Below are 15163 nucleotides of genomic sequence, written 5' to 3' on the forward strand. Positions count from 1 at the left end.
GTAATCAATCATATGAAATGAAGTTGACAGAAATTCCTTTATTAGTAACAAAGTAAGATACTTTTGTCATGACAAATGGAAATAAAATGGATATAGAATATAACTTCATCTCTTTAAAAATAAATGCAGATAAATGAGCAAAGGAAAGAAAAATAATACAAAGCTACTAACAACTGTTATGGGGCTAATAAGGTTGAAGATTTTTGCTTTCTTTAGTAATCACATCCTACAGAGTAGGAATTGTCAACTTTCTGTCAGGGGTTAAAAAGTATTTTCAGCTATGAAAGTCACATGGTGTCTAGTGCTTCTACTCAATTCTGCTCTCTTAGTGCAGAAGTGGTCATAGGTAATGCACAGAAGAATAAAACTTTATTTCTGAGAACAGTAGTAAGGCTAGATTTGGCCTCTACCAGTCCTAGTGTGCCAACCTCTGCTATAGAGATAGAAGGCTGCTAGCAAATAAACAATAAAAAAAAACTATACTATACCTGAGAGGAATTTAGCTCTATTCTTACTTGAAAATAAAGAAATGCAAGAATTTAACAAACTCTCGTGAATACTACTTCAAAATAGGAATTTTAAGCTACAGAGATTTACTAGGCAAATAGATATATACATATTTTTCAACACACATGTAAATATGAGTAAGGTATTTGGTGTTTACAAGATGTAAGATATATATGGACATACAAACACACACTTGTGTGTGTACATGGATGTGTGTGTGGAAGTATAAAAGTTGCCAAGCCTGGCAGGGTCTCTCATATTTGTCTAAATGAAGAGACAGATTAATAGCTGTTTACAATTATTTAAAAATCTCTTTATAGGTTATAATCTGTAAACTTCTGCAAATAATTATTTAGTACCAATCATGTTCTAACAAAAGCTTACAACTGTCCAAAACTTAGTAATACTCAGGTGTAAGGCATACAGATCTTAACTAGATTATAAAACCATAATTTACTGGATAACCCTATATATGAAATCTTTTATGATGTTATGTATAAAACAATTTCTTGAAAAATTTGTAGTGATCACATGATAAGATTAAGGTAGGATATGCAATGGGTTTTAGAATCTTCTTAAAATCTAAGACTGTAAGTATGTCTTCATGAAATACCTTGAAATGTGCTTTTCTTACTAAATTCACCTACAAACATGGCAAGTAAAAGACATGTAATTACCAAGTAATGATTCATCTTCATTAAAAAAGCCGAGAAATTTCACATATTGAGGAATATTTGTGAAAAGTATTATCTTACTATCTTAACTATTCCGCAATTATTTCTACCAATAAGCAACCAAGGTGGTGGGATGTGGGACCATTAATGTCATTTACAACTCTATTTAAAATTCAAAGCAGACCAAATGATGATGAATGGCCTCTTGTTAGACAGCAATGCTCCCCCTGAATTTACCAAAAGGGGGTCTGGTGTGCCAGTGGATACAGCACATGTGAGCTCTAGGGTCAGCAGCTCTAACATCAAATGTGTCAGCTTTCACTTGCCATTGTCCCTTAATTCTCCACATCCCTTAAATTCTAGGATCTGAAGAAGATGGTATCAAATAAATATCAGCTGGAAGTAAAAGCGTTGATATAGAAGCAAAGGTTATAACTAGCAACAAGTTTAAGATATTTTAAAATACAAATTTTTATAAATATAACATTGCTTTCCACTTATTAAGAAAGAATTTTACTCTCTGTTTCTGATCTGTAATAGAGAACAAATGTTTATTTCAAGGAAAAACATGCTACAAAAGAAAATTAATGGTGGATGCAAATTGAAGATAATTTTATGTTTTAGATCCCATTCAGTCTTCTATAAAATGTTTGTTTGTTTGTTTTTTGGTACCGGGGATCGAGTCTTCTATAAAATGTTAATTGTTATTATTACTTTTTGGTACGGGGATTGAACTCAGGACCTTGCACTTGCAAGGCAGGCTCAGCGTCACTGAGCTAAATCCCCAGCCCGAAATGCTAATAATTTTAACATCTGTTTTCATTTACCTTTAAATTGGTAAGATCCTGATTCCCTTCCAAGAAGCAACAGTAAATTTATCGGCATGTGTAACTGAGAATTAATATAAACATATTTTAACTAGTTCTGCAGGATGTTCATTGTCTGTGGGTATTGCATGTAATTTATACAAATAGTAACTTACTTTATGTGGGATCATGTCACTATTTTGATTTTTTAAGCAGTAAGAAAACTAATTAATAGGATCAGTAAAGAAACTGGACTGTGTGTAATACCTGAAGTCTGTATTGTTATGATATTGACAGAGATGTGCAAACTAGTTCATAAACTGGACTAGAAGTGAGCATGGAGGTTGGATGGTTGGAGACCAATCTCTTATTCTCTTTTAATATCAGGACATTTCAGTAAGACACAGGTAGATAGCGATACCCATCAGTCTAATGTCAAAAGAGAACCTGTTATTCCATAGTTAGATGTGGAATCTTCAGATTTTGAGGGGTTTATATTAGGCAATTAGCCTTAACAAACACACCTTTTACTCACTGTATCCTTATTGAAAAAGTCCTTTCAGAAATGCTAACAAATTTACTTACTGTATAACTTTGTGAAACACTTACTGGCCTATTCACCATAGTAGTTTTGACTTACTGGGAAAATATTATTGAGTAGAATAAAAATGGGTTGAAAATTTTAAGTTCTTGACTCTTCAACTTATTGGCTTTATGGTCCCAAGTACATACCTTAAACAAATTGAATTCTTTATCAATGAAGTATGCATAAGGCATATCAATCTTAGGAATTTTATTAGGCTAAATATTTTTTCTCCAAACCTTCTTTTCCTAGGGTACATTTTCATTTTGTTAATATTAAGCTATGTATCAACACATTACCTCAATTCCAAAGTTATCTGACTCGGATCCTTCAACCTCACCAAGGACAGTTATTATCAAGATTTGATAATTCTTCCTCTTCCGCAGCAAGTGAGTCAGTCATCCATTACCTTAGTTTCAAGTTTCTCCTCTATGGCAACAAAACTGTCAGTGCCTCTCACTTCCTCTGTTCTCCTCTCTCCACTTGAACCTCAAAATCACTACTTCAGCAAATCTTAACTGACTCTCATTGCTTAAATAAGAACAAGATATGTATGCCATTATTTTCTTTGTACAGTCAAATTTATTAAGACATCCCATGCTAAACCTTAGAATAGTTCATAAAGAATAAGGCAGCTAATGTCTAATATATACTCTTGAGAGTGTATATTATGAGCCTGTTCTACCTCCTTATCAGATTATTCTCCCTTATTCTGCCTGTGAACCTCCTTTTTTACATTTCAAATCCCAGCTGAAAGGTCAGTTTAACTTCCTTAGGCACCAATTTATTCATCTCTTGCTGCTTCCTTTGCATGCAGCACTTTTATTTTTTGTCACACTGGATTATAAATATTTTTCTATCAACCTTACCTCTTGCAAACATCAAATAACTTATTCATATTTATATCAGGTATTGAAATCATATGTAGCTAATGAAAAACATGAAATAAAAATGAATTTGTACTAGGAAAAACAAAGAATTGTGTAAGTTATATAGATGGTTCAAATATATTCCATATTAAAATATCATGTTTCTTTTTCACATTATTTTTTTCTCATTGAGTACTTAAGACTATTTCCCTTTTTCCTTACTAAGTTTTTAAAAATAAAACACTTCTGATATGGATAAAACCTTACTCATTATAAGTATGAATCTATAAGCTAGGACACCAAACAACTTCATCTGTTTTCTCTGTTTTTTTTCAACAAAAGTTTGTACAGAGCAACTGCATCTAATGATTTGATTTACTAAATTAGAAGGAGCAAAAGAAGGCAGAAACATTCTCTACATATAACACAAAAGTAATCACCCAGTGTTTACCTTTTTTTTTTTGGAATAAAGGGAAAAAACACATGCAAAGTTTAAAAAGTGTGTAAGTTCAAAAATATTAGTAAAGTCTGCCTAGTGAAAATAAGAAAATATTGTAAAATGGCTTTTTAAAAATTTTTACTGATAATAAAATCTGTGATTATAAAATAATTTATTTGTAACAGACATCTCTAAAATAAATCACAGGATATGTTAAGAAATAAATAAATACTGTTAGCATATAAACATTTCAAATATTTTATGTATTACTGCTAAAATCTATATTGACAATTTCATACTGCTGGTGAAATGTCTTTGAATCCTAAATCTCAGCTTGCCCATGCATTGCAGCATTTCTGCCCTACAATGGAATAATGGTCTCTGCAGTTTCTCTTTATTTGTCTTCCTAATGTGCTACCGATTTGCTACTTTGAGTAAAGTATACTGTAAAAATCTTACACCATGTCTGACCCAAATTAGTAAATAAAAAACTACCATATATAAATAAATAAGAATTAAAAACTTACAACTTATCCGTGACAAATACTTGGAGTTTTTTACCATTTGTTTTAACATTAATGTTTTTTGCTTCATAAACACAGCTAAATAAAAAATGTGGGGGCCAGGGATCTAGCTCAGTGTGCCAACGCCTTGTAAGCACAAGGTCCTCAGTTCAATCCTCAGTACCAAAAAAAAAAAAAAAAATTAACAGGAATGGAAGGGTTCAACTAATCTTACTGTGGAAAAAGTAAATTGCTCCAAAATATGATTCAGATAAATACCATGGAGATATAATTTTTTGTTGTCTATTACCTTTGTCAAACACTAAAGAATAAACCAATAAATACATATTTATGCACACTATGGCTGAGCAGCCAAGTGCTGAGTGAGAAAGTGGGGAACAAAGAGAGGATTAAACCAATGAACCTTTCGTGAGTACTATATGTTTTACGTGTACTGTTTCTCTGACTCCACACAAAAGATAGATAATTCCTTTTTTTAATGCTGCTATTTATTTCACAAGGCAATTTTCCCCTCCTATTTGATCCTGTAGAGGAAATCATCTTAAATGCACATGCAAAAAACTCTAGGCAGAGATAATTAGTGAAGAGTAAAAGCAATACTTTTAAATTCAATAGTCAGCATAAAACAGAAAATTAGTGTATTAATGATTCAGGATAACAATGAAATTATACTATAACAGGAAATAATTAGCATGAGAATTAGAAAATTAGTAATAAAGTTTAAAATTTAATCTCTTTTAAATATCTTGATATTTATCACCAGGGGAGAAAATCAATTTGATAGCGTGTAGCTTTGGTTTCTCCTTTTCAATTAATCAGTTATTTTAAAGGATATTCAGTACCAGAATAATGTGTGACTCTGCCACAAATTGAGCCTGGCTGCTCCCATGAATGTAGCTCTATAAAACAAGACAAAGAAAGAAAATTTAGTTTCTGAGAAAAGAACATAATTATTTTGTACCTTTATGTAATGAAGATGAGCAGTAGAAATATCTATTGCAGTACTTAAGTTCTCATTTTGAATTCTTTTAAATAAACCATTAACTAGAAATAGATGAAACTAGTGATTGATGATTATAAAATGTAGAGAGCAACTTAATATCAAAGTAAATTTACATGAGTAAATATAACTTGTTTAAAAATTTATTACAAACAGAGGCACACAATGTAATGATTTTTGCAGAGATTTCTGCAAAAAATGTAACTGATGGTACAAGATACAAATCAGACCAAATAATCTTTCTGATTCTTCATCTTTTAAAATAAGTAAAACATGGTCACATGTCGAATAACTCTTTTCCATAATATCAAAGTTTTACCTTTATAAGTACACATTTTCATTAGAACATTTCTTTTCAAAATGAAATTGTTAAAATTATTACCCTATTTAAAAAGACACAATTTAATTCGACAGCTAGGAAGAAAACCAACTGACTATATTTGAAACTGACTATGGAAAACCTGACATAAGTCTCCCTCTCGAATATTTCGCTTCTAAACTGACTTCAACAATATTTCTGCCATTAATTTCAATATGAAATTAGTTGGTATGCAGCTGTTTTAAATAAAAGTTCTTAGGTTTTTCACTTACAAAGAATACTGGAGAAGAAACACAACAACCTATAAAGCAAAATCCTTAATTTTTATGTCACTTAAAATGCATAACTATATTACTGAGAGGACCCAGTGAGCCTTTCAACATTTCTCTTCATTCAATATTTTTCTTGTTTTTGATTTTGATAATAAGCAAAACTGAAATTGTGTTTTAATAAAAATATTTTTTAACTAGAAGTCAGAAAATTATTCCTTACTCACTTTTAACTTTAAGAAGGTCATGAAATCTCTCATAAATTCAGTATTCTCTCAGCAATAAAATCAGGAAATGTGTTAGATGATTCTTAAGGTCTCTTGAAGAAAAAATTCTATTTTGTATCATCAATCCTGTCTTGGTATTTTCACATAAAGTCTTTACCTCCTAATCTAAATCATCTTTGTTTCCATCTTTAATTTCTCCATAATTCAAAGCCTGGCTCCTAATTTGTAGGGATGTTGAGATGTATTATTTAAGCACAGCTTCAGGTAAACTGGCTGAAAGAGCCATTTCTGATACATTCAAGAGATACGTTCTAAAGAATCCTATCATATACAATTAAACTTCACCATGTTTGGTGAAATAAGCCAGATTCAAAAAGATTGTAAGTATCACATATTTTCACTAATATGTGGAATTTTAAAAAAAGATGACATAAAAGTAGAAGGATGACTGGTAGCAGGCAGGAGAAAAGGAATGTGAGATGGGAATGTAAGGAATGGGTATATAAAAGTGTATGCATGTATGAAAACACCACATTGAAACTTAATATTTTGTCAAATTAACAGGCACTAATAAAAATATTTTTACAAAAGAATCATACCATATAGTTGGGGTTTTTTTCTGACTTTTCATTTAGATTGGTCCTATATAGAGACCAGGATAATTTAAAAAATGATAATCAAGCTAGTAGCTAATCATACATAACTTTTAACATTAGTAATGGATGACAATAGTGAAATAATAATTTTAAAAGCCAAGCATGCAGCAAACAAATGTAAACACTATAAATTACACTTGTTATGAAGCATGATTATAAGCTAAGACTCAAGAGCTAAAAACTATGACTAAGGTTTCAGTTTTTTGAAAATTAAAACAAGGATAATAAATACAACCATAAGCATAAAAATTAATAGCTACCATTTATGGAGTACTCATTTTGTCTAAGATACTTAAAACTTTACCTACAACATCTCATTTAATGCTAGTAACCCTATAAAGTAGATCTTTGTATTACAGCCATTTTATAGATAAAGCAACTTAGGTTTAAGAGATGTGATGAAAGTTGCTCAAGTTTTCAAAATACATTCGCACTCCAGGACTTGAACTAAGATTTACTTGATTAAGATCCTGAGCTCTTAATTGGCATGTTATTTTATTATTTGCTGAATATCTGATTTATAGAGTTCATATATGTTTTCTCATTATATCTTCTTAAAAACATATAAAAAAAGTTATTACCTATCATCTTCCCTATAAGGAAACAGACGTGGGAGGAATTTAACTCCTTGCTCAAGAATGCACAACTATTATCAGTAACTATTAAAGTCTGCCCTGAAAACTGGGTCTGTCTACACAGGTCATGCATGCCCTTTTCACCATATATACCCTACCAAAAATAGGAAGGACGTTAATTAAAAATCGTTTAAAGCTTTACATGGCACTGGATAATTAAATGTTGACAGTTAAAAGAACTGAAATCAACAGTTATATAACTAAAATATCTGACTATAACAGCAAAGGATAAGGATAATACACCCAAATATATATATAGAACCTGGAAAGTACTTTGCCTATATGAGAATTATAAATCGAGAGAATTCAGATATTTTCTAAGTCAGTTGTTTCAAAATGTTTTTGTTTAAGTAACATTTTTCTGATCAGGCTTTTGTCAAGTTCATAAGTAGGCTTGACTTCCCCAATGGCATATCCTGTGGTCATTTCTCAATCTTACACCATATAATCTATTTGAAAACTCTGCTTCATCTGACCTCTCCCTCCTTTTTCTGATATCTTTAGCATCTGAATTTCAGGATGTCACTCTTGATTCACCTACCTCATTGGCTCCTCCTTTTCCTCAGGTCCCATATTTGTTTTCCTCCTAACTCTCACCTTCTAACTCTGACTGTGGAGTTTCTCAGGACTTCATAGATTTAAACCTCTCTGCTGTATCGACTCTTCCAGGTGTTGTCATTCAATCTCATGATTTAATCATCAAGTCTATATTAATGATTCTCACATTTATAGCTCGCCTGATATATGTCCATTTCTAGTCTTCATTAATAGACTATTCATTTAGAAGTCTAAAACTTAAAATGGCAAAATACAAACTTCTGTTAGTCCTTCTTTCTCAGAATTGCTTCTCTCCTCTGGCCAAAACCTTGGCATCAACTTTGTCTACTCTTTCTGTCCTTCTCTCCAGCTTCTCCATATAATCCAATCATCCAGAAAATACTGTTCATTCTATTTTCAAAATTAATTCCAAATTCAACATTCATAGTCAGCACTTCCAGAGAGAACTGGTGAAGGGGTATAAGGACTAGGTCCAAGATTTGTCTGGTCCAAACAGTCATCATCTCTTGCCAGATTATTGTAAATCCTCCTTCATTATCCCTGCCTCTAATCTATCATCTATTTTTGAGACAAATTAATACCCTCTAATACTAATCAGATCCTGACATTATCTTGCTCAGAACCCTTCAATGCTTCCTCAAATACATGAGAAAAACATCTGATCATGCAATAAACTTTATGTTCCCAGTCACAATACCAATGAACATATATATTCTTCTCTAATTTATAAGTACATCTAGGTTAAAAAATGTATTTGGTCCTTAGAGATTTCATCAGACTTATCATTTCACCATAACTGCTCTTTAACACTTTTCTCTGATTTCAAATATACAATATATATATATATATATATATATATATATAATATACATAAAATATATTATACTGGCAGTAGAGAGTAATGACTTTGAACAGTCCTGAATCTGCCACTTACTAACTTTGTTACCTGGAAAACACTACCTGACCTCAATTATCTCATCTTTAGGAGAGGAGAAGGAGAATATTCCTCAAAATATTGTTCTGATCATCACACAAGATAATATTATGTTAAGTTATTAGCATAGTACTTGGCTCTTTCTGTAGTAAATAATCAGAGATAATCAAGCATATATCCTTTAAATAAACTCTATCTTCTAAATATTACATAAAACATTTAAATACCATTCATAAATATATTTTATTTTCACAGGGGAAATTAGTGTGTTGAACTGATATTTTTAAAAGATGATATTCAAAACCTCTACTAACATTTAACTTTCACCTGTTTTTTTAGCCTTCAAAATTATATGATTTTGAAGATGAGATACTCCAAGAGACCTTAGGATTTAATAAACTAGAATACATTTGATAATTTTTATTGGGCAATTAATATGTATTAGGTACCCATTTAGGCCATGGGAATTCAGCACTAACAGTACAATTAAAAACTATGTTCTCTAGGAACTTACACACTGACTATAAAAACACATGTTGTCTTGCAAAATGCAACAAAGAAATTACTAGCACACACTAAAAGCCTGGTCAGTAAACACAAGAACTATAATCACAAGCATTCCAGATGTCTTCATCATTATCCTTATCTAGATATCTTTCTAAGTTGGTCTTAATAACAACCAATAACTAAGCTGGTCTTAAATGTTTGTATTTAACTGATGCATATATTTTCAAAATCCTCTGAAAGAAGAAACACTGGGTAATGAATTCCTTAACAAAAGCCTGATTTTCATTTATTGTCTTTCCTTTTATGATTTTCAGTAATTCTAGTGAGAGAAATATAAGTAATAAATGGTACTTCACTGTATAAGTATAGATTTAACGTGTAATTTAACTTGTAAGGACAATGCATTTGCAGATCAGATACAGTCAAGAAGAAAACGTACAGTCTCTGCAATTGGATACATATAAATATTTCCATGCAGAAAATATTTTGACAAAATATTAATGTAAATGTTCTTTGTTTTAGGCTACTGAATACACTGTATAGTGCATATGAACCATAATAAAATGAAAAGACTGGATCTTAAAACTCACTTCATAAAAAGCTAATTATCATGACTTGAAGTTTATTTGGAATGATAGCAGATAATTTAAGCTTATAAAATAAAATACAAAAATATATGCAAGAATGGTACTATTTTCTTAATTTCAAGCAACATGCTTGAAAAAAAAATCTTATATTTTGTTTAATACAATGGTACTAGTACCTCTTACCTAGCAAGATCAAGAATGAGTGCTAGGAGAGACCTATTGTGAGGGACTGGGACAGAGGTACCTGAGAGAAGGAGGAAGTGCAAGTACTCAGAAACAAGGAAAGCAAACAATGCCAAGTTGAGTGTCAATCTGCAGGAGAAACCCTACAGATCAAGTTCCATATCAGGGATTTGTAAAGGAAGTGGGGCTGCTTCTGGACCAAAACACACCCTACACATAGGTTTGGTGAACACACCATCATGGGAGAGGATCATCTGTGGGAAGGAGCCAGTCAGCAGTGGAAGTGAGACCCGGTCCATTTAGACCCCCAAGCCACTTTACTCTCTCACAGGCATGAGAACAAATCTGAGGAGGGAGTGGCACAGTGAGCTGCAGCAGCAGGCTGTGTACAGATAAGGCAGCAGGAAAATGCACTTTGGGGACACAGTGCTGCTCTGCCAAGTGTGGGATTGCAGGAACCAGCCGGAACCCTCTACAAGTCAAAGCTTCCTCATTTGTGAACTTAGGGGGAAGAGCTCACTGATTCAATTGAGAATGCAATATAACTAAGATTGAGAGGACAGTCTGATTTTGAGTTTTCCTCAATGTGGGGGTGTTTTTGGAAACTTTATCTTCTTTCTTTCTCTCTTCATTTCATATTCTTTTCTCTTTTTATGCTTTTCTCCTTCCACATAGTATGTATGTATGTATATACATATATATGTGTATGTGTGTATGTGTGTGTGTGTGTGTGTGTATGCACATATGGGAGTTATCTATACATGTGAAAAAAGAGTAAGAGTTAACCAGTACTTTAATATAAATAGTACTTTTATGGGCAAGTGAGGGTAACCCTCAACAAAACTATGCCTAGAGGATTCAAACACAAGCTTATTAGTGGCATATTAGCAGGTTCTGAACTTCTCACAGCTTCCTTCAGTCTCCAATTATCCTTCCTTCTCTGTGTGTCGTTCCCACAAATATTCTCTCAAGCCTCTTCTCTAACAGCCCTCCACTCCAGCTATAAATATAATATCAATAAAGTCCAATCACTTTTCTTTCATGTGCTACTATCTGTTCTTTCTCCTTTTCTTCGTTCTCATCTACTCTGTTCACTTTTCCTTCCCTCATTCTCTGCATCCCAGCCTACCTGTCAGTAGTAATATTTCAGTCTTCAGGGGTCATTAAAAATGGGTGAAATTGTTAAAACAAGATTTAACGTACATGACTGATAATGTTATTGCTCTGCAGATGCTGATATAACCAGTAGTGGTTTTCTCCTTGTAACACAGCAACTAGGTCAGACCCCATTACACAGAGTAGGCTGAGAAAGTATATAATGATAAAACATAACCAAAGCCAAGATCACAGCACTGGGAAGCATACACTAAATAGGGAGATATCCATACTAGCGACAGAGTCTTCATTCAAATTGATACTCAACCCTCAGCACAAAAAGCAAAAAGAAAAGCCAAAATAGCAGAAACATGAGAAAACAAGGCAACAAGATGCCTCCAAAAATTCTTAACCTCCCAAAAGCTGACCCCATGGACACGGATGAGGAGAAAGTAAAAAACCAAATGGCTGAAATGTATGAAGTGATAAAAGAAATAAAAAATTCAGATCAATAAGATGTTCAGTGAGCTCAAATATATAACTAAACAGATAAGGGATTTAATTGATAATATGATCAGTGAGCTTACAGAAAATCCAAAAAAACTGGGTGAACTAAGCAAGATGATACAAAAAATGAATGACCACTTTATTAAAGACTTAGAGACCATGAAAAAGATATCAAACAGAAACCTAGGATATTAAAAATTCTATTAAAAACATGGGCAGCAAAAATGACCAATGCATGGAGACAGTGGTCAGAACTAGAAGGTAAGGTTAGTACAGGAGATCATAACCTCAGATACCTTAAAAACAACAAAAGACCAGGGAAACTGGATCCAACAGCTACTAGATGACTCAAAAGAAACTAACCTAAGAATTACATGAGTTAAAGATCAGAAGACAGTACAAAAGGTACAAAAAAAATTTACTGAAATTATAGTAGATGATTTTCCAAGTTTAGGGAAAGAATTCAACTTCCAGATAAACAAGGCATATAAGAAACAGCCATGATGAGAAAAATATTTCTCCACAATAGATCATAGTTAAAATCCTGTTAAGTCCAACACAAGGATAAAACTTTAAAAACTTCTGGAAAAATGGAACAAATAACTTATAAAGGATAACCTATTAGAATTACAGCAGATTTCTCAATACAAACCCTAAAGGCCAGGACAGCTTGGAGTGAAGTTTTCCAGGCTCTAAAAGAAAACAACCTTCAACCCAGATTAATATACCCTACAAAACTATCTTTCAAAATTGATGGAGAAATAAGTACTTTCCATGACAAACAGCACCTTAAATTTGTGACCAAAATACAAGCACTACAAAAAAATACTCAAAGAAATAATAGACTGAGATAACAACACCAAAGAACCTAAAGGAAAGAATATATCAAACAGAATGAACAATCAAGCAAAAGGGAAAAATAAAGGTGTCAGCAACAGAAAGATAATGCAGTAATAGTTATCAGCCAATAACTATCATTGATAGGTCTGAGGGTAAATGGTCTTAAATCCTCAATTAAAAGATTGGCGATTGGATAAAAAAAAAAAACCACCATATTCTGTATACAAGAGACACACACCATCCACAAACACATAGACTAAGAGTCAAAAAACATAAAATGTTACTTCACACAACAGGAGCCCCAAAACAACCAAGAACAGGAATCCTATTTTCAGACAAAATGGACTTCAAACAAAAAAATGATGAGAAGAGATATAGAAAGTCACAGCATGCTGTGACTGGTTAATTCAACAGAAAGAGATAACAACTGTAAATATATATGCATCACTAGTGCACCCAACTCAAGGCAAATCCTACTGGACATAAAGGATATGATAAACATCAGCACAATCATAGTAGGAGGCCTCTATACACCACTATCACGAATAGGTCAATCAGAGAAACAAATCAATAAAGAAACATCAGAGTTAAACCATAACTTTGAACTACACTTAATAGATATCTTCAGAGTGTTATGCTCAACTGTTGTATGTCAATCTTTTTCTTACCAGCACAGGGAACTAAATCTAAAATAGGCCACATATTAGACCACAAATGATGTTTTAAGTAAATGCAAAAGAAGTGAAATTATACCATGCATGTTTTCAGATCATAGTGTAATGGAACTAGAAATCAACAGCAAAAGAAATCAGAAATTATGCAAACATGGAGGCAAACTAATATACTCTTGAACAATCAGTGAGTTACAGAAGACATCAAGGAAGAAATTTAAAAGCTCCGAGAATCAAATGACAATGGCAGTGCAAGATACTAGAACCTATGAGATACAATGGAAAAAGTCCTCAGAAGTAAGTTTATAACTGTGAATGCCCACATAGAAAAACAGAATTTCAAGTAAATAATGTAATAACCCACCTTGGGGTCCTAGAAAAACAAGATCAATCCAAATCTAAAACTGAACAGGGAAGGAAATGCTAAAGATCAGTAGAGGTAAAAAAAAGGGGATTAATGGAATTGAAACTAAAAAAAAATGACAACGAATGAATCAAAGAGTGTGTTCTTTGAAAGAATAAACAATATGGACAAACCCTTAACGAAAGTTACCAAAGAGAGGAAAGAAAAGAGCCAAATAAATGCTATTAGAAATGAAAAAGGCAAAAATCACAATGGACACTGTTGAAATTCAGAGGATTATAAGTAACTACTTCAAAAATCTATATTCCAATAGATTAGAGAATGTAGAAGAAATGGACAGACTCCTAGAAAGATAGGAATTACTTTAACTGAAAAGACATAAAAACCCTGAACTAATGACAGGCAATGAAATTGAAGCAATTAATAAAAACCCTGGCTACTAAGAAAAGCCCAGGACCTGATGGATTAACCACTGTGAATCTCAGGGAAAAATTAATGCCTATATTTTTCAAAGTCTTTTATGAAATTTAAAGGGAAGGAACACTGCCAAAATCATTCCTTGAAGCTAGCATTACCTTGATACCAAAACTGGGCAAGAATTTAACAAAAAAGAAAATTACAAACCAATTTCTTTAATGAACATAGATACAAAAATTCTCAACAAGATAAATGCAAACAAAATACAGCAAATCATTAAAAAGATCATATATCATGACCTAGTTAGTTTCATCACAGGAATGCATGAATGGCTCAAAATATGTAAATCAATAAACATAATGCATCCCATATGCAGAAGATAAAAATCACATGAACTTCCTAATAGATGCAGAAAAGCCACTGAGAAAATCAATATTCATTCATGATAAAAAACTTGATATTAAAATTATCATCCTTGAGAGTAAAAGGTATAAATAAGCAGGCTGTTTGGTGAATCCCAACAAATTCTGCTTTACTTAAACAGACTCGGGAACAAGTATCAATATAATCAGAGCGTAAAATTTTATATTAACATATATTAGCCAGAAAACAGCGCCTCTGAAGATAATAATACATAGGGCTCAATTTTACTGTTACTTCTCCCCTATATGTTGATAAAATACATGCTGGTATCTATTTACTTTGTAATACTGTAACTTCTTTAATACCCTCAAAACAAACAAATAAACAAAAATGTCCTCAAAGCAATCCTAAGAGATGTGATTTTTGATTTCCATCATTAAAAATGTATTTAAAAAGACCCATGTATAACATCAAGAAAATGACAAATAAAAGAAACTAATATTTAAAAGTCAGGTGTTACTCAAATGACAGTTTATCTCACTCCAAAGATGGAATCTCCCCCAATACATGATTGAAAACCAAGAGCTTGTCAACATCTAGAGGAAACATTTCTGTTGTTACACAATCTA

General features: G+C 32.3%; 1 protein-coding gene across 8 annotated transcripts in view; it reads right to left on the bottom strand.

The window, feature by feature from the left end:
- The window catches only part of Tusc3 (tumor suppressor candidate 3), a 297038-nt gene that overhangs the window by 97769 nt on the left and 184106 nt on the right, over positions 1 to 15163 (bottom strand). For all 8 annotated transcript variants that reach the window (XR_015453460.1, XR_015453461.1, XR_015453459.1 and 5 more), the window contains one exon: positions 5236 to 5301. Coding sequence is in view for 5 of the 8 variants with exons in the window: in XM_087217201.1 (XP_087073327.1) it covers positions 5236 to 5301 (66 nt within the window). In the remaining 3 variants the exon portion in view is untranslated. The remainder of the gene's footprint in view (positions 1 to 5235; positions 5302 to 15163) is intronic.

This window comes from Heterocephalus glaber, unplaced genomic scaffold, assembly GCF_053883595.1.
Source record: "Heterocephalus glaber isolate CG9 unplaced genomic scaffold, H.glaber_assembly_v1.0 deba00001461, whole genome shotgun sequence".
Taxonomy (NCBI): Eukaryota; Metazoa; Chordata; class Mammalia; order Rodentia; family Bathyergidae; genus Heterocephalus; species Heterocephalus glaber.